The sequence below is a fragment of the Sminthopsis crassicaudata genome, chromosome 6 (assembly GCF_048593235.1).
Source record: "Sminthopsis crassicaudata isolate SCR6 chromosome 6, ASM4859323v1, whole genome shotgun sequence".
In the NCBI taxonomy this organism is placed as follows: domain Eukaryota; kingdom Metazoa; phylum Chordata; class Mammalia; order Dasyuromorphia; family Dasyuridae; genus Sminthopsis; species Sminthopsis crassicaudata.
The window spans coordinates 215,947,974-215,969,644 of record NC_133622.1 but is presented as its reverse complement, the minus strand read 5'-3'; the positions used below and the strand labels follow the sequence as shown (position 1 = coordinate 215,969,644).

At 34.7% G+C, this 21,671-nt stretch overlaps 1 protein-coding gene across 6 annotated transcripts in view; it reads right to left on the bottom strand.

The window, feature by feature from the left end:
* The window catches only part of ANO3 (anoctamin 3), a 555,530-nt gene that overhangs the window by 151,850 nt on the left and 382,009 nt on the right, over window positions 1-21,671 (bottom strand). For all 6 annotated transcript variants that reach the window (XM_074275261.1, XM_074275262.1, XM_074275266.1 and 3 more), the window contains 3 exons: window positions 19,566-19,724; window positions 10,432-10,532; window positions 1,669-1,713 (listed from right to left, as the gene is read on the bottom strand). In XM_074275261.1, coding sequence (XP_074131362.1) covers window positions 1,669-1,713; window positions 10,432-10,532; window positions 19,566-19,724 — 305 coding nt within the window. The remainder of the gene's footprint in view (window positions 1-1,668; window positions 1,714-10,431; window positions 10,533-19,565; window positions 19,725-21,671) is intronic.

Here is a 21,671-nt window from a genome sequence, read left to right as displayed (position 1 = left end):
ATTTTTATAAGATTTCCATTTTTCAGACTCATCCTACTGATTCTTAAGAATGTGCATCAGATTTAGAGATTCTTTGAGCCTTAAAGGAACTTAAGACTATCTAATATTCTCCTCATGAACCCTTTCTTTGGGTAGGTGAAGATCCTAAGATTGATGAGTAGAGTTCAGGGCTGAACTCTTTTTACTAAGAAAATAAAGAAATTGTGAGCTAGGTTTTGTCCTAAATTTAGGACATTAAATAGATTTGATCTAGTGAGATTTGACTAAAATTTAGAGTGAAAAGTCTAAATTGTTCACTGAATACTTGTTCTAGTTTTGATTTATGACTTCCAAAGTATTAGTGTATTCACCATAACATACCATTACCATATTCAAATTTAAAATGAATGACAAACTTATTATTCCCTATTTTCTAAACATAAAATAATATTAAACCTGAAATTTATTATAGAATTAACCACTTTCACTTTTTCAAGTGGGCTGACCTAATATTTTTGGAGATGTTATATTCTTCAATACAAATATTTCTACAAAATGATTGGTTTGGGCAATATAAATTCTAAAGTCTTGGCTACCTCTGATATTCTACAGCAAGATTTCTAGGAGGCGTCTGTCTCTGATGGTCTCTGTTCTAAGATCGTTTCAAACTTTTATTTTCTATGTCCTATATTTTGAGGTTACTGCTCTCAAAATTGAGGGTTCTAAGGGCCCCTGCAGTTGGCTTTTAGCTCTGATATACCGTGCCCTAACCACTGACATCTTTAAACATTCTTCCAATTCTGACATTCTCCACTCTAAGATTCTCTTCCATCCCTAACTTTCTACAACATTATGTTTTTAGTTATTTGTTGACCTTTCAATTGATTTTACCTTTAATATGTCTAGCAACATTTTCTTGATTATATTTTTCACATTCACAATTCTGTATTATTTTTGAACCACCCTCCACGACCCTTTTGATCATAAATAAAAATATGATACCATTCCAGAAGCCTTTTGTTTGAGACTCCTTAAAAAAGGATGTTCATGTCCTGCAAAGAAGGCATATCATGTAATCCAAGGATCTTATCCCTCTCAAATTTCAGATAGCTTGATGCTACTGAATCATCTTTGCCAAAGTTAGCAGGACTATCAAGTCAAAGAACATTTTAAAAATCATATGTTTAAAATTCTGGTTAGTTCCGACATTACTGGGAGTCAAGAGTTTTAACTTTGAAATTAGTTCTGTCACCTTCATTACTAATAAAAACTATATCCCCTGTTTGGACTTCCTTTTATTCATCTTGCAGATGAAGACACTGGTCTAACTTTCCTGCCTTTCTGGTTTTCTTTCTATGTCTGTTCTAACAACAGCAACTAATCAATATTGTGTTGTGTTTTCAAGAAGTAAAATTTCATTCAGGCAAAACTCCCCTTTTCTACATCCTTTAATTGTGTAAAATTTTTGGCCATGTCTTATTGATTATAAAGGAACAAATAAACTCTCTGGGTGATTTTAAACATTGTGTTATTTGGTATAATGACATTTTGGGAATCTTCTTGAACATAATCCAACTCATTATTTTCTCCTTGAATTTGCAGCTGGTTTGTAAGGTGGATATGAATTGGGGATTTTTGTTTGCTTGAGGATAATAAGCTGGCATCACAGTAGCTTTATCATCCACCAACCTATTCAGTGTTCTGTTCTTCCAGTCAGTATAATAGCATTTTTTCCTAGAATAAAAAAAGAAATGAGAAAAGAAATCAGCTGAGAATGTTATAAAAAGTTATAATGAAGGTTAGCTATGGCATTCAAAAATACCAGGCATGAATATTTTAACACAGAAAATTTTGCTTGTATAAGGGAGACAAATTTAAGAAGAGCAAAACATTGCCTTTTTCCAACCGGTGGCATTAATTGGTCCCACAGAAACATGACCTTAGTTGAAACAGTATTTCAGGAAACATCTAATTCCACAGCAATGTTTTCTTTCCTTTTTTTTTTAAAGTAAGTAAGCAAATGTTAAAAATGCATGATCAGCTCACAAAGACCATAAACATCTAAAAGCGAGGCTTAGAGATATCTGAGACTATTATTTGACAAGGATAGATGGAATCATTTGGACCTAATACCGTATGTTATCACAAGCAATCCTGAGGTTTGCAAATGGCAACTAGTGGATTAAAGAGGGAAGATAGATAGCTAGTACAAAAATAATATGTAAAATAATTCAGAGACATTCTGCAAGAGAGGATGGAAAAGAAGGGCTACTTCCCCTAAAGGAATCCTTAGAACATTCACTTTAAGATCATGCTAATAATTAAAATAATGAAATGAGTTTGAACAATGCCATCAATATATAATTTGAGTCTTGGTTAGCATAATTCATATTGCCAGAGGAACAAAGTAATGGAAGGATATTAAGTACTTAGTAAAATGTAGATTCTAGACACCCTTCTCCCAATCCAGCCAGTTTCCTAAGAGGATGATGGAGAAGTTCAATGCATGAACTTTTTAATTTCCACAAGTTACACTAAGAGAAATGAAAACTTTAAAGACTTCTCCTTTTTTCCGCTTTGAGTTCCAGCACCAGCTTGGTGGAATAATCTGATAATTCTTTGTTGTGAGAAGGAATACTAATTTTTATATAAAAAGCTATCTACATAAAGAAAATAATTCTATATAAGGAACACAGACAAATTAGGCAACAGGCCTCCACAGAGTAATATCTGGTGGAATTGATGATGGATGTCACCCAAAATTTTGGTGTGAGATTTGGTTACAATATATAAATTAACATGTAAATACCTTTTCGAACCTTAAAGTAGCACATTAAAAACTACTATAGCTGTTGCTATTATTATAATTATCAACACCATTAATTTAATTAATGTCATTGATTTGACAGTTTTTGTGTGTATTATTCTTCAAAAATACGAAATGCACTAAACTTGCAGAACATGTTTTATTTAAACTTACTTCATAGAATCTAGATAATTCTTGGGGAAAAAAATCATGACTAATAATTTATCTATCAGGTGGCAGATTTTCTATTCAACTTGTTGGAGTTCTACTCTGCTCCACAACACATAGGGTGCTGATATTTTCATAAACATTAAGGGAGTCACATAAGGTAACACAAACACATAAATGGCAATAGAAGGAAAGACTTCTGATAGGAAAGGTTAAATTACTACTTAAGAAATGTTGATAAAGAATAAAGTTCAGTTCATGAAATTCAACAGAAAAAAAGAAAAAAATTCAAGACTAATTTTCAATATTAATAGAAAGCTCCAGGAACGAATTTAAAAGACAGTAAAGGGCACATGTATAATTAGGCAGCAGAGAAGATTGGTAATACTATGTATCTACAGGGGAAAGAGCACTTAGATTGAATAATAATCTAGACCCAAATTTCTTACTCCCTGGTAGTCTAGGAGTATTTATTTGAAACTATTATTATTATTGAGTATTACCCATTCTCTCAGTTGTGATATGACTACATTGAGATCAAAGGAAAGCAGCATGGTTGTCATGAACTGACAGAACATTCTCAGACATTGTGCAACAATAAAAAGTGGAAAGATAAATGGTGAGATGATTGTCCTGAATAGTTAAGGGGAGTCCCATTGTATAGTGGATATAAAGCATAGATTCCTAATGCATAGTCATCATTGTTTCTGATTAAATACTTATTGTTCTCTCATGAGATCTTTGGGCACGTATATATTCACTATTTGTCCTTGTAGATAACATTGTAGACAACGTTTTGAACTGGGGATAGGAAATTCTATGTTCCAATCTAGCCTTAGACACTTACAAGTTTTTTTTTTTAATAATAATAATAATAGTTTTTATTTACCAGATATTTGCATGGGTAATTTTACAATGTTGACAATTACCAAAACCCTTTTTTTCCAATTTTCCCCTCCTCCCCCCCAAGAAGGCAGGCCGACCAATACATGTTAAATATGTTAGAGTATAAATTAAATACAATATATGTATACATGACCAAACAGTTGTTTTGCTGAACAAAAAGAATTGGACTTTGAAATAGTGTACATTTAGCCTGTGAAGGAAATCTAAAATGCGGGCGGACAAAAATAGAGGGATTGGGAATTCTATGTAGTGGTTCATAGTCATCTCCCAGAGTTCTTTCGCTGGGTGTAGCTGGTTCGGTTCATTACTGCTCTATTGGGACTGATTTGGTTCATCTCATTGTGAGAGGATTGATCATCATATAGTATTGTTGTTGAAGTATATAATGATCTCCTGGTCCTGCTCATTTCACTCAGCATCAGTTCATTACATGAACTTACAGTTCATACAGTCTCTCCAGGCCTTTCTAAAATCATCCTGTTGGTCATTTCTTACAGAACAATAATATTCCATACTATTCATATACCACAATTTATTCAGCCATTCTCCAATTGATGGGCATCCACTCAGTTTCCAGTTTCTGGCCACCACAAAGAGGGCTGCCACAAAATTCTTGCATATACAGGTCCCTTTCCCTTCTTTAAGATCTCTTTGGGGTACAAACCCAGTAGCAACACTGCTGGGTCAAAGGGTATGCACAGTTTGATAACTTTTTGAGCATTGTTCCAAATTAATCTCCAGAATGGCTGGATATATTCACAGTTCCACCAGCAATGTATCAGTGTCCCTGTTTTCCCACATCCCCTCCAACATTCTGCATTACCTTTCCCTGTCATTCTAGCCAATCTGACAGGTTGTCTTAATTTGCATTTCTCTGATTAATAATGATTTGGAGCATTTTTTCATATGACTAGAAATAGTTTCAATTTATTTATCCGAGAATTGTCTATTCATATCCTTTCACCATTTATCAATTGGAGATTGGCTTGATTTCTTATATATTAGAGTCAATTCTCTATATATTTTGGAAATGAGGCTTTTATCTGAACCTTTGACTGTAAAAATGTTTTCCCAGTTTATTGTTTCCCTTCTAATCTTATCTGCATTGATTTTGTTTGTACAAAAACTTTTCAATTTCATATAATCAAAGTTTTCTACTTTGTGATCAATAAAGATCTCTAGTTCGTTTTGGACATAAATTCATTCCTCTTCTATAGGTCTGAGAGGTAAACTATCCTATGTTCCTCTAATTTATTTATAATCTCATTCTTTATTCCTATATCATGAACCCATTTTGACCTGATCTTGGTGTACAGTGTTAAGTGTGGATCAATGCCTAATTTCTGCCATATTAATTTCCAATTTTTGTCAAACATTGAGTTCTTATTCCAAAGGCTGGGGTCCTTGGGTTTGTCAAACACTAGGTTATTAGAGTTATTGATTATTTTGTCCTTTGGACCTAACCTATTCCACTGATCAACTAGTCTATTTCTTAGCCAATATCAAATGATTTTGGTAACCACTGCTTTATAATATAATTTTAGATCTGGTACAGCTAGGCCACCTTCATTTGAATTTTTTTTTTTCATTAATTCCCTTGAAATTCTTGACCTTTTGTTTTTCCATATGAACTTTGTTGTTATTTTTTCTAGGTCATTAAAATAGTTTTTTGGGAGTCTGATTGGTATAGCACCAAATAAATAGATTAGTTTAGGTAGTATCGTCATCTTTATTATATTTGCTCGCCCTATCCAAGAGCATTTAATATTTTTCCAATTGATTAGATCAGACTTAATTTGTGTGGAAAGTGTTTCGTAGTTTTGCTCATATAGTTTCTGATTTTTCCTTGGCAGATAGATTCTTAGATGTTTTATATTATGGGTAGTTACTTTAAATGTACCTCTGTACCTCTAACTGTTGGATTATGTTAGTGACATATACAAGTGATGATTTATGTGGATTTATTTTGTATCCTGCAACTTTGCTAAAGGTGTGAATTATTTCTTTTGTTGTTGTTGTTTTAATAATTTTATAATTATAAAAATTTTTGACAGTATATATGCATGAGTAATTTTTTTATACTATTATCCCTTGTATTCATTTTTCCAAATTTTCCCCTCCCTCCCTCTACTCCCTTCCCTAGATGACAGGCAAACCCATACATTTTACATGTGTTACAGTATAATCTAGATACAATATATGTGTGTAAATCCAATTTTCTTGTTGCATGTTAAGTATTGGATTCCAAAGGTATAAGTAACTTGGGTAGATAGACAGTAGTGCTAATAGTTTATATTCAATTCCCAGTGTTCCTTCTTTGGGTGTAGATGTTTCTGTCCATCATTGATCAACTGGAAGTGAGTTGGATCTTCTTTATGTTGAAGATAGGTGGTGGATTATTTCTAATAGCTTTTTAGTTGGATCTTTGGGGTTCTCTACATATACCATCATATCATTAGCAAAGAGTGATAATTTGGTTCCCAATTACCTACTCTAATTCCTTTAATCTCTTTCTCCACTCTTATTGCCAAAGCTAGTGTTTCTAATACAATATTAAATAGTAATGGTGATGGTTTCACCCCCTTGTTAACCCCTGATCTTAATGGGAATGGTTGCAATCTTTTTCCATTACATATGATGCTTATTGATGGTTTTAAATAAATGCTACTGATTATTTTAAGGAAAAGTCTACTTATTCCTATACTCTCAAGTGTTTTTTTAATAGAAATGGATGTTGGATTTTATCAAATGCTTTTTCTGCATCTATTGAGATGCTCATATGATTTTTGTTAATTTGATTATTAATATGGCCAATTATACTGATAATTTTCCTAATATTGAACCAGCCCTGCATTCCTGGTATAAATCTTACTTGACCATGATGTATTATCCTGGGGATGATTTTCTGGAGTCTTTTTGCTAATATCTTATTTAAGATTTTAGCATCAATATTCATTAGGGAGATTGGTCTATAGTTTTCTTTCTTTATTTTCAACCTACCTGGCTTGGGTATCAGTACCATGTCTGTGTCATAAAAGGAATTTGGTAGGATTCCTTCATTCCCTATTTTTTTTTTCAAATAGTTTATATAATATTGGAGCTAATTGTTCTTTGAATGTTTGGTAGAATTCACCTGTGAATCCATCTGGTCCTGGATATTTTTTCTTAGGGAGTTGATTAATATCTTGCTCTATTTCTTTTTCTGAAATGGGACTATTTAAGCAATTTACTTCCTCCTCTGTTAATCTGGGAAGACTATATTTTTGTAGGTAGTCCTCCATTTCACTTAGGTTATCAACTTTATTGGCAAATTTGTTGGGCAAAGTAACTCATTATTTCTCTAATTTCCTCCTCATTGGTGGACAGTTCCCTGTTTTCATTTTAAAGACTAACAATTTGATTTTCCTCTCTCCTTTTTCTAATCAGATTTACCAAAGGTTTATCTATTTTATTGTTTTTTCCCTAAAACCAACTCTTAGTTTTATTTATTAGTTCAGTATTTTTACTTTCAATATTATTAATTTTTCCTTTTAATTTTAGAATTTCAAGTTTAGTATTTGATTGGGGGTTTTTAATTTGTTTTTTTTCCCTAGCTTTTTAAGTTGTAAGCCCAATTCATTGATCTTCTCTTTCTCTATTTTCTTTAAGTAAGCCTCCAAAGATATAAAATTTCCCCTTATTACTGCTTTATCTGCATCCCACAAATTTTGGTATGATTTCTCATTATTGTCATTATCTTGAGTGAAATTATTAATTGTGTCTATAATTTGCTGTTTCACTCAGTCATTCTTTAAGATGAGATTATTTAGTTTCCAATTACTTTTTGATCTATTTATCCCTAACTTTTTGTTGAATGTGGTTTTTATTGCATTGTGATCTGAAAAAAAAGCCTTTACTATTTCTGCCTTCCTGCATTTAATTTTGAGATCTTTATGTCCTAATATATGGTCAATTTTTGTATAGGTTCCATGAACTGCTGAGAAGAAAGTATACTCCTTTTTGTCACCATTCAGTTTTCTCCAAAGATCTATCATAACTAATTTTCCCAATATATGCTTTACCTATTTAATTTCTTTCTTATTTGTTTTGTGGTCTGATTTATCTAATTCTGAGAGTGCAAGGTTGAGATCTCCCACTATTATAGTTTTGCTGTCTATTTCTTCTTGCTACTCTCTTAACTTCTCCTTTAGGAAGTTAGATGCTATACCATTTGGTGCATATATGTTTAGTATTGATATGGCTTCATTGTCTATGCTACCCTTTAGCAAGATATAGTTTCCTTACTTTTCTCTTTTGATTAGATCAATTTTTGCTTTTGCTTGATCTGAGATAAGGATAGCTACCCCTGCTTTTTTGACTTCACTTGAAGCATAATCGATTCTGCTCTAGGCTTTTACCTTTACTCTATATGTATCTCCCTGCTTTAAATGTGTTTCCTGTAAACAACATATGTAGAGTTCTGACTTTTGATCCAGTCTGCTATCTGTCTCCACTTAATGAGAAAGTTCATCCCATTCACATTTACAGTTAAAATTACTAATTCTGTATTTGCTGCCATCATAATATTCCCTGATTATGCTTTTTTCCCTTACTCCCCTGAACCCCTTCTCCAAGTATTAAACTGATGAGCCCCACTTGCAACCCAGAACCTTTCCTCTTCAATTTCCCTCCCTCCTTCCTTTAAATCCCTTTCCCTTTCTTATTCCCTTTCCCTTTTCCCTTTCCCTTTCCCTCTTTTTAATGAGGTGAGAAAGAATTTTCTGTAAAACTAATTATTTTCTCTTTGAGACAATTCTGATGGGAGTAAAGTTCACACAATGTTCCTCCCCCTCTCTAACTTCCCTCAGATATGATAGGTTTTCTTTGCCTCTTTGTGGGATGTTTTGTTGTTTTTTTTTAACAGATTGGAATTCAACAGGCAAAAAGGGGGTTGGACAGATTTCCAGATATTGTCATCTTCTTCATAACATTTCCAGCCATCTACTCTCTTCTGGTTGACAAAATTCTTCTCCATTGGAAATATCCCTTTGTTTTAAATTATCCAAAGGATTAATGATGTCATGTAATATATTACTATTATGTTCATATCCATCATTTCTCCATACTAGGCTAAACACTGTATTAGGACAAAGACATCATCTTACCTCCTCAGTGTCTAGTGAAGGGATCAGAATACTTCATACGAATTTGTTCTATTTGATCAAGTGAAACTGTCCAAAATAAACTAGGATAAATTTCAACAAGAGAACATAGTTCTTTTCCTTTCTTGATAGCAAAAAGTATAAGGAGAATTTGTATTAAGCTTCAAAGTTTGCCAGGCATTTTATTCATTATATCATTTTCTCATAAGTGAGTGATACAATGAGTGGTGAAATTTGGGATGTGGAGTCACTATGTTTTTCAGTTTGCTAAAAGTAATAAGCAAAGTGGCTTAATTATTTCAAGAGTTATATTCCTGAGCAACTGCTTCAAAATTCTTTTTAGCTGCTTTAAAAATGCTAACATGGAAAAAATACATCACAGAAAAAACAGAATTATCATCTAACACCTTTCCAAGAACCTCTTTGGATTCTCAAGCCTACCCCAGGAAAATGATTCAAATTAATTTCAGTCATTTGTTGACTTTAATATATCCAGTCAAATCACTTTGTAGTGTCATTCAGGTCTTTGCAAATATCCTTGATGATGAAGCTCATGAAAAAGCTCTCGGTGAAACCAGTTTCCTGATTCTTCAATCAACTTGATTATGGCTCGAACAATTATGAAGTGGTGAAGGTTGTGTTATATATTCTCTGGTTCTTTTTTGAATACTGTATAGTACTGCAAAAAGATCATTGGATTTTTAGACTCTTGGTTCCAGGTATGGCCCAGCAATTTACTGTCTGTCTGAACTTATAAAAATTACTTAGCCACAATGGGAGAAAAAAAATGTGACTAAGTGAACTGAGTCAGAATATGAAGTAAGCATCTGGAGCTGAAAGACCTATGCTTGAATCCTATTCCTTTATAAAATGAAGTTTGATTAAATGGCCTCTAAGTCTCCTTTCAGGCAGTTAGGTGCAATAATCATAGTGTACTGGACCTAGAGTCAGGAAGACTCGTTTTTGTGAGTTTAAATCTGGCCTCAGACACTAAGCTATGTGACCCTGTTCAAGTCACCTACTTGCATCAGTTTTCTAATTTGTAAAATGAGCTAGTGAAGGAAATGGCAAGTCACTCCAGTATCTTTACCAAGAAAACCCCATATGATGGCATGAAGAATTGGATGCAACTGACAAACAACCAAACAATAAGTTTTGGAATCTGAGGTTCTATGACCACTGGTTCCTAGTTTTCTCACCTAAAAAAATGACACAGTTGGACAAAAAGATCTGTAGATCTTTCCTTTGTAGGAACTCAGGGACTAGGGGTATATACTCAATAATTATATATACTCAGTGAGGTATTTCAAAGATATAGTCTTTGAAATGATGCATTTTTATTTTGCTTTAATTTAAAAAATATAAATAACAAGAATTTTATAAAAATTAATATTGATACAATGTAAGAAGGACAAAAAGACTTTACAGTACCTGAAGGGCATCCTGATATTCATCCTCTCTGCATATTTGCACAGCGTATCCCATGGACAGTGGATTTTGACAAACATGATATCACTATTTGTAATGGATTGCTGCAAAATAGAATAAGACAGGTACCATGAATGAGATGTGAAGCTGATTCTAAACTATGTAACCTTATTTCGTTCTCTTAGAAGATAAGAGATTATATCTGACAATCTGGACAGCATCCAACAGAAAGTACTTAGGATGGCAAGGGATTTCAAGATTGTGTCATAACAGGAACAATTAAGGAGCCAGAAGAATGTCTAGCCTAAAGAAGAAAATTCTGAGCAAGGATATGAAATCTGTCTTCAAATATTTGAAGAGATAGCACATATAGATCATCAAATATATCAATTGCTTTGGGAACATCCATAAATTTCTACAGTCCCAACTCCTAACACCATGGTTTCTTAGGGACTCTCTGAGAATCATAGCAATTATAAAAATATGGATAGAAGAGAGGTCAATGAAAGAACAGAGGGTCTATTTTGGGGGCGTCAGTATCTCTGAAGGCTAATCTAAGGTACACATTTTTTTGGTTGCCAGTATTCAAGTGGTTCAATCGAATAGTAAATGATGCTTTGAAATGCAGAGCAAAGGATGTACTAATTTCCATTTTAAAGAGAGAAAAGAAAAAGGATGTCTAAATTTCTACAATGAATGCCCTAACCCAAGACAAAATTACATGCCCATTCATTAAATTGCTTCCTTAAATAAATGGTTCATATCAGTGGCTGATGTCCAGCCATGGGCATGGTTTTTATTTAATTGACTGTCCTTCAAACATTTTGATGACACAACAGCTTCATCCATTCTTGTGCAAAACAGGTTGCCATTATGAGAAGAGCCTGCAAGAAAGTCTTTTTGGAAAGAGTGCTACATTTGGCATTAAATAACCTGAGTTTAATTCATGGCTTGACTAGCGGTGATTCATTGAAATGATCCAGCCATCCTACAAAGCAATTTGGAATTATATTTCCAAAGTTATTGAACTATTGATGCCCTTTGACTTGGCAATAATGATACTTTGTATGGTATTGGCCTAAATTATCCCAAGGAGATCAAAGAAAGAGGAAGGAATCTTATACATAAAAAAACAATTACAGCATATCTTTTTTATATTGACAAAGAACAGGAAACACTGAGGATACTCGTAAACTGGAGAATGACTAAAAAATTATTGTAGATGAATGTCATTTGTGATATGAGAAATTAAAAAAAAAATGGCTTTCAACAAAACCTGGAAAAACTTGTATTAAGTATCACAGAATGGAATTAGGAGAATCAGAAGAACATATAACATTTGTATTGTCTAAACCATCATGAGCTATCCCAAATTCAAAAGAACTTCTGTAGACTGCCAATTCTAGAAGCAGGTTTGGAGAATGTTGATATATATAACACTGCAAGGATTGGCCATCAGTTTTGGTAGTTTGCCATTCTTCTCTTGAGCAACTGAGTGGGCCATGGAGTACACCAGGTTTTGAGTCAGAAAGACTCATCTTCTTGAGTTCAAATCTGACCCCAGACACTTACTAGTTGTGTGACCCTGGATCAATCACTTAACTCTGCTGGCCTAAATTTATCCATCTGTAAAATGAGTTGGAGAAGGAAATACCAATATCTTTGCCAAGAAAACTCTGAAGAGGGTCATAAAGAATGGGACAAAAATTAAACAACTGAATAACACTGCCCTCAAAGGTTCACTAAAGGCCTAGAATAAAAATTATTCTTTAGGCCAGACTTTCTCAGAGGGCCTTGTTAGAGTTTTAACATTCTAAAACTCTGCCCTTGCCTATGAATAGAAGGGAAAAAACAGGATGGAAAAATGTGAGCTCTCAGAGTATACTTCATGGAAAAGAATTATTTCATACTGAACTTCATTTCTCTAAAAATTGAAATCCCAATATACTAAAATATAAATGATTCATCTTTTGAAACAGTTTTACTTCAAGGGCTCCCACCTTTTCCCTGAATAAGAACAGATTGAATTTTCTTCCCCACCACCCTACTTCAAAAAAAAAAAAAAATCATCGCCCAATTTCAGGCCTCTGGAAATAATAACAATATATAGACAGAATTACTTTAATTAAAATAACTTTCATCTGCATTATCTCACTTAGGGCATCATCATATTATTTTGCATTGGTTGGGGAAGATATTTTCAATATTTCATCATAAAGTGAAGAAATGTAAGCACAAGAGATTAACTGACTTGCTATCCTAGGAATCAGGAAAACCTGAGGCATATCCTCAGATACTAGTTGATGTTGGGCAATACCCAATCTTGCTCTACCTCAGTTTCTTTTTCTGCAAAATGATACTTCGGACATGATGTCCTCCAAGTCCTTTCCAGTTACAGATAAAAAAAAGATCCTATGAGGCCTCACGGTGCCCAATCTACAATTAGATGAGACTATCCCCTTGATAAGATCTTGAATTGTGAGTGTTTTGGGCAGAAAGAAACTAAAGAATTTAAAAAAAAAATGATCCCTGAGACAAGCAGGGAAAAGGCACTGATTGAGATCTGTTTACCTGAGTGATCTTGTCCTCTGGGGAGATAATCCAGTCAGAAATTCAAGCTATGTCAAACCCCCCAGGCCCACTCTCTGAAGGGGTCTTGGGCAGCCACAACTTGCCATGTCCTATCAGAAATCCCGGTCATGTCCCTGAGGTTAAATTTTCACTATAAAATCTATTTATGGCCATAAAATACTCATGTCTCCTTTGGGCCACTGTGCCACTGGCCTTATACCTTGTGGTGTCTTTTCCCTTATCTCTCCCCCCAGGCCATGTAGTATCTCCAGTAACTCCCCCCACTCAACCCCATTTCTCCTACTTATAGTTAACTAACTCTTTTAGGGTGCTAATTCCCTTTCAGGATTTATCCTACCAGTGAAGGACGTGCGCCTCAGCCTCCTGGGGTACTACTCCCTTTCTACTGGGTAATTGTGAGTTCCACTGGGGAACTTGTCTTTCATATAGTCTCCTACTCTATTTCATATTTGCCGTTTCTGGTGTCTGTTGAATCCCTTCATTTGGTCTGTAACCTCTTCCTTAAATAAATCCACTTTTCCCCAAAGAGAATGGTCATTGTGGATTCTTCACATGACTAAACCCCAACTTTTGTTGCCTACCATCATCTGGTGTCTACATTAGCCACATGACTCTGACCAGTATTACCTCTAGTAGATTTCCCTCTTCCCCCTGCCATTTTGCTTTCTCTTGCACTGGTGTTTTTCCAAAAAAAAAAAAAAAAAAAAAAAAAAGCTCCATAAGTTTTTTCTACTTAAAAAAAAAAAAAATCTTGCCACTTTCCTGGAAGAGTATATATTTCTGGGGAAAGACTGGAGACTTCAAAAGCTGTCTGAAGATTGTAGGAATAGTCTGGAAACTTAACCTGAGATGTGATCTGGTCTCATGTTCTGTGAAAGCATTCTCCTCACTTATAATTAGTAAGGATAATCAGGGAAATGACAAAATCCTTTCAAGAAAAAAGAACACTTTTACAATTAAAAAAAAAAAAAAAAAGGCAACTAGGTGAAATGGTAAAGTATTTGACTCAGAGTCAAATTGATTCAAATTCCAATCCTGCCTCAGGGGCTTACTTGGGGCAATTCCTATAAACTCTTCCAGATTCCTTATCTATAAAAAGAAGACCCCTCTCTTCCACTTATATCCAATTCACTTGCATGTTATGGCATCCCCTCCCTGATGTCATAGTCCTTTTCAAGAAAGGAGGACAAAACAATAGCATTATCTTATAGTGATACTATGAGAATAAGATCAGATGATACATATAAATCTCTTCTTAAAGAAGCTGTATAAATATTAGCTGTTATTATTTTTATCAAGAAATAATTATTGTTACTAACAGGATGTTATCTCTATCATTTATCTATCTATTCATCCATCTATCCATCCAGCCTTCTATCTTTATCATCCATCTATCTACTTATCTATGTATCCTTCTATCAATCTATTTAACTCCATCTATCTCTATCCATTTATTAATTTATCTGTGTACTCTTCTTCCATCTCTCTCAACCTCTCAATCATTCATCTACTTATCTATGAAACCTTTCATTTATCTATCACCTACTTTCCTTCCTTCCTTCCTTCCTTCCTTCCTTCCTTCCTTCCTTCCTTCCTTCCTTCCTTCCTTCCTTCCTTCTTTGCTTCCTTCCTTCCTTCTTTCCTTCCTTTCCTTCCTTTCCTTCCTTCCTTTCCTTCCTTCCTTCCTTTCCTTCCTTCCTTTCCTTCCTTCCTTCCTTTCCTTCCTTCCTTCCTTTCTTTCTTTCTTTCTTTCTTTCTTTCTTTCTTTCTTTCTTTCTTTCTTTCTTTCTTTCTTTCTTTCTTTCTTTCTTTCTTTCTTTCTTTCTTTCTTTCTTTCTTTCTTTCTTTCTTTCTTTCTTTCTTTCTTTCCTTTCTTTCTTTCTTTCTTTCTTTCTTTCTTTCTTCCTTCCTTCCTTCCTTCCTTCTTTTTTTCCTTCCTTCCTTCCTTCCTTCCTTCCTTCCTTCCTTCCTTCCTTCCTTCCTTCCTTCCTTCCTTCCTTCCTTCCTTCCTTCCTTCCTTCCTTCCACTTAAAGAAGCTTTAAAAATAAAGTAGTTCAACTACTTTGTTTTAAAAACAAGTAGTAGAGAGTATAAGGTCCTTGGAGGCAGGGAGGACTTTCATTTTGCTTTTATGTGTCTAGGGACTAGGAAAGGCAGCAAGGCATAATGGATAGAGAGTTGGCCTCAGGGAGCTGGCCCAATTCCTCCTCTGACACATACTTGCTGTGTGAACCTGGATAAATCATTTAACTTTTCTGCCTCATTCTAAGAATATATAGGTTACCAAGAAGTTTCTGACTTTTCCTGATAGTTTCCTCTTCCTGGAGTTTCCTCTATCAATGAAATCATAGGTTCAGCTTCTATCCCCTACCTTTAGCAACAAAAATTTCAACAGGGCAGCTAGGTGGCGCAGTGGATAGAGCACCAGCCCTGAATTCAGGAGGACCCTAGTTCAAATCTAATCTCAGACACTTAACACTTCTTAGCTGTGTGACCCTGGGCAAGTCACTTAACCCAGCCTAAAAAAAAAAAAAAATGGAATGCCTGCCATCTAGGGGAGGGGGTGGAGGAAAGGAGGGGAAAAATTCGGGACACAAGGGAGTACAAGGGATAATGTTGTAAAAAAAAAAAAAAAAAATTACCCATGTATATGTACTGTCAAAGAAAATGTTATAATTATAAAAATTAATAAAAAAATTTCAACAAATTTCAACTAAAAAGTTTGCAAAACCTTGTCACATGGTGTATAAACAGATTTTAGGAGAGGAGAAGCAAAGTAACTTGGGTAAAGTTAGAAGGCTAGTTACTGATAGAAAAGCAAATAGAAGATCGGGCCTTCTTGCTACTGGAACAGATCTCATTATATGGTAAACCATAACTATCTCTGATTCTTCAGGGGCTTCCTAGAAAGGAGATAAGATGGAAGCTAAAGAGTTCATAGGCAAAGGAGCTTGGAAATAGGACTCAGTGGCAGAAACTTTAGTTCCAGGAAACAGCCTTCATGGCGCCCCTGCTTCACTCTTAGGCTAACACGTTTTTGAAAATGTGCTTCAGAACAGAATTCCTGCACAACAACATCTTTGCCATAAGCTATTGAAATGTCAAGCCGAGTGCAAAGCAAACTAGAAGGTTTCTCCTTTTGTACATTTTCCCCCCTGGGATGTAACATGTGTCTCCTTCTGTGCTTCCTCCACGTAATCTCTCTTTTCTTATTTCTCCTTTTTAAGAGAGAAGTAATTGTGCTCGAAGCAGCAGGAAAACTGAGTACCTTTGCCTCCGAAAAGAAAGCTTGGCATCTGGCACTCCTCAATTTGGTGGAGGCCCACTTTTCAAACATGAACAGAGACGCCCACTGCCTTCACCCTTCATATCTTTATGAAATTATTCCACCCAAATTCCCAAGAGGTAGAGCCTTTATGTTGCACAGATGCTAAGCCAGAAGTCCTGAGAAGCTTGGCGGCTGGCACAAATCACACAGTAAGCCCAGAGTTACTGCTCTAAAGAGAAAGGAGAGTGACAAGAAGCTTGATCTGGAAGGATATCAGGATACTAATAATGGTTATTCTGCTCAGGTGTTAGAAGGAGAGAGAAGGGGGAAAGAGAGAATATAATAAATAGTTAGCAGTTATATATGGCTTAGAACAAGTCCTTCATACATGCTCTCCCTGATGAACTGAATATTTGAGCATCTTTCCTTTTCAAATAGACTGCAATCTTCTTGAACTCAGGAACAAAGAGATGATAATAGATTAATTATTGAATAAATGCTTGCTGATTTGTCATCAATAAAACATGTATGTATTGTAAGGAATAATTAGGGTTATTGGAATATTGAAAGGGATAGCAGTACTCAACAGCACTTTGACTATGGCTAAGTCCAGTTACTTTTCTGATATCCAGGACACTGCTTTCCAGCTCTGAAGTGCAATGGTATTTTCCTAGAGAATATTTAGACAACACATATAACAGTATATACACTAGTATACTATATTAATATTTATGGGCATATATACTATTGTACACTATGCTAGCATACATATTATATGTGTACATATATACATAGAAACACATATATACACACATATAATAATAGTATGTATACAATGTATACTATGTTAGTATACATAGTATATACATACATGCATTTCCATATATATGCATACACACATATCGGTCCAATCTAGAGAAGAGGCAGCTAAGTGATGCAGGAGATATAGTGTGACAGATTTGGAGTCAGAAAGACTCCTATTCCTGAATTCAAATCCAGCCTCAGGCATTTACTACCTGTTTAACCCTAGGCAAGTTACTTAACTCTGCTTGCCTCCATTTCCTCATCTGTAAATGAGCTGGAGAAGAAAATGGCAAACCATTCCAGTATCTTTGCCAAGAAGACCCCAAATGGGTCAGACTTGACTGAAACCACCAAACCACAACAACCAAGCAAAGAGCATTCCCAGGTGAGGAAATCTCCTCTACCAATACAAGTCAGCAGCTTCTCTGCAGTGTATGGTCTTAGTTGCCTCCAGTTTATAATGGATTACCTGAGGAATATGTGGTGAGGATGGGATGTAAGCCCCAAACATCCTGACTTCAGGCTGATTTCAACTACGTCTCCTTCACATATAATATAAATACAAATGCCCAGATGAGAAGTCTAAATGAAATACATTTGTTAGATGCAGCCAATCATTTTACAAAAATATCCTCAAACTAACAGAAGCTTTCTTTTTTTTTCCTTTTTGTTTTTATTAAAGCTTTTTATTTTCAAAACATGTGCATGGATAATTTTCAACATTGACCCTTACAAAACCTTGTGTTCCCATTTTTCCTCCCCTTTCCTCCCACTCCCTTCCCTAGATGGCTAGTAATCCAATATATGTTAAACATAAAAATATGATAAATTCAATATATGCATACAATTATCTTGCTGCACAAGAAAAATTAGATCAAAAAGAAAAAAAATAAGAAAGAAAATAATATGCAGGCAAACAACAAGAAGTAAAAATGCTGTGATCCACACTCAGTTTCCACAGTCCTCTCTCTGAGTATAGATGATTCTCTCTATCATAAGGCCATCTTGTCTCATCTCATCTAACAGAATCTTTAAAGTACTAAATTTTTATGGGAAATATTTTATTTTTAACTTAATTAATTTAATTGGTTTTATTTTTTAATTTTAATTGGGTAATAGTCAAATAGATAGCGGTTTGTATAATTTCTATCTCTTCTTCTTTGCACTGGTTACCCCCCTTTCTTAAAATATACTAATTCTTCACCTAACTTAGAAATCTTCCCCTCTTCTTTCTCCCCTCCCAAATTCACATTCTTTCATCTTGTTGTTCAGTCATTTTATTGTATCTGACTCTTCCGGATTCTATGTACCACCAGACCCTTCTATCCTCCACTATCTATCAAAGTCCGTCCAAGTTCACTGTCACTGTTTCTATGACACTATCTATCCTTTTGTCTTCAGTAATTTCCAATATCTGGGTCTTTTCCCATATGTTCTATCATCTCATTATGTGGTCAAAGTATTTGCGTCTCAGCTTCAGGATGAGACTTTCTAGTGAATAGCCTGATTTAATTTTAGGTATTGACTGGTATGATCTTCTTGCTATCTCAAGGACTCTCAAAAGCCTTCTTCAGTACCACAATTTGAAAGCTTTGATTATCCTGTACTCAGTTTGACTGTCTACACATAGCTTTTTCTGATCCATCAGCTGTCCCTTTCCCAACTTAAATTCATCTTATATTTATTTTGTATAATAACCTAAGAGTAACTCCACCTTGAGACCTGCTTGTAACTGACAGTTCCCCACTTGGCATGTGCATAGGTTGTGGAACTCTCCTTCTATTCTGCTCCTGGGAATTAGGACTCTCATTTTCTCTTTAGGCTACTTCACACCTTGTTATAATGCCTAACCCACAGCAAAGAGTTAATATTGTTCTTGTTGATAGATAATTACTTTGCAATAAGAAATAATAAATATGAGGAGTTCAGAAAAGCAGGACCATGTGTATGAATCGATGCAGACTTAAATAGAGTCAAGAACAAATATAAACAATGGCTTCAATAGTGTAAATGAAAAACAAATCTAAAAGAAGCTTGCATGCCAGTGAGGAAAAAATTATTGCCAGATTTAGAGAAAAGGTAATGAATTGAAACTCCTTTCTTTTGGCAGAAAGCTGGGAAACTTATACACTTAACTTGCCTGCCTCAGTTTCCTCAACTGTAATATAAGGAAAATGATGGCACTGACATCCCAGAGGTTATTAGGAGGATCAAACAGGGCATTATACAGGCATATTGTTGCTCATGGTATCAGAAACAATCTCAGTTCTTGATTATGTTTCTTTAGATATTTTTCTTTCTTTTAAGGATGGAATTAATTCCAGAAGTGGAATCTAGATATTACAGTGCTATAAATCTAGAAATCAGTGATACAAAATAGAAATCATTAATAAAATAATATACAAGAAGAATTCATTTATGAGTTGAATTTCTAAGCATGCATATTTTCAACAGGGAATGAGTGAGTCCTACCTCTCTTTCCAACATTAAGCCTTCTTCTCTGAGATTTCTTTCAAACGTGCTTCTTTTCTCTACCTGAAGACTGGATTTTTTGTATACCAAGATGTAATCGATGCGCTTTTTTCCATCTTTGAAAAAGAGACTTGGGGTTGCTGCAGCTTTCTTCTCCTTCTGCAAAGACAGGAACCCAAAAGAAGCAGGTTGATGAACAGTCTATATCAGCACAAATTGAGGCAACCATTGGTAATGAGTTTCAGCTCCTTCTGTTTTGTCACAAATCCTGATCGACAAAGCTTTCTTTCAGTGACCAGATTAAACATTCTTGCTGAGCACACCTACTATGTGAGGATAAAAGAAACTAACATCTTATATAGTCCTTTAAGGGTTGCTGAGTATTTTATATAGATTAACACATTTGAAACTCACAATGATTTTGAAGTATTTATTAAGACTTACGATGTGTGAGATTTCCTGTGATGGGAATAAATATCAAGAAATCAAGACTGTATTTTGAGAACCATTGATTTAATAAGTAATAAGAAACATTCTTCCCATGTTTTGTGAAAAGATATTAGTTTTGGAATACATTGCATTCAGTTGTCAGTTAATTGGGTAAGTCGTTATTAAATACCTGGTATATGTGAGGTACTATGCAGGGCATCGGAAATATTGAGACAAAACTAAAACTATCGTGGTATTCAAGAAACTTATGTTCTATTATTTATCAGCTTGTTAATAGTTCTGGGTTCTTATTTCTTAAATTCATTGCGAAATTCATATTTAACAATATCTAATAGGCATATATCTCGAATCTCCATCTTATTTTTATCTTATAAACATCTTATTTTTATTCTAGATTCTTCATATTACCCGGAAAAAAGAGTAATTTTCTTGGGTTTAGCACATTATCTGAGGGAATTAGCTGGCACAGTGGATCTGGAATCAGAAAAATCTGTTAAAATCTGGCCTCATGCATTTACTAAACTGATTTTGGCAAACCACTTAACTTGCCTGCCTCAGTTTCCTCAACTGTAATATAAGGAAAATGATAGCACTGACATCCCAGAGGTTAGTAGGAGGATCAAACAGGGTAGTCTTTCTTCTATATCCACCTTGAGAGGTTCTGATTTTAAGGTTTGCTGATGAATTTGTTTTTGTTTCTTAAAGGGATAACTATTTCACGTTAACTAGTTTTCTTTGTATTTCTATGTATTTTATTTCATTCATTTGAAAACATGACTTACAGAAGAGATATTTGGACTTCTTCAAACTGAATAAGGAGACACATGACACAAAATGATTAAGAAATCCTAGGTTAGGGGCAGCTAAGTAGTGCAGTGAATAGAGCACCAGCCCTGAAATCAGGAGGACTTGAATTCATATCTGGTCTCAGACACTTAACACTTCCTAGCTGTGTGACCCTGGGCAAGTCACTTAACCCCACCTGCCTCAGGAAAAAAAAAAAATCAATTCCTACATTAGAAGATAATTGAAAAGTTGTTAATAGTATACTCATTAATACATCCCATCATAGAAGAATATCTACTCCACCCCTTTCCATTCACAGTTGAGCAAAGTCTCAGAGTACTTGAGTGATGTGTCCAGAGTTTCAAGTGGCAGTATCAGAATTTGAATCCAGGTCCTCTTGCCCTAAATCCAGACATATTTTCTCAACCTTCAAGTATTACATAAATGCTATTTCTTATTATTGCTCTTATTATCCCATGACAGATGTTTTATGTATCAATGTATGTGCATAATTTCATTTGAATTCTATCTCTCCAATATGTGTATATGTATGTAAACACATCTATAGCTATTTATCTACCTACATTTGCATCCATCCATCTATCTGTTGATTCATCCCCTTATCTATCCATTTATCCTGTCTTTGCTATCTATCCATCCTTTCTATCTATCCATCCTACCTGCCTGTCTCTGTCTATCCATCTATATATTTATCTGTCCATTCAGCTATCCATCCCTCTACCTCATTTCATCCTGATAATCTTCTGAGGTAGTTGTCATTATTATCATTATTTATTTGTCATAGGGGGAAATAGGGCTACATCATTCGTGTCTTAATTAGGATTTGAACTCAGGTCTTCTGGACTCCAA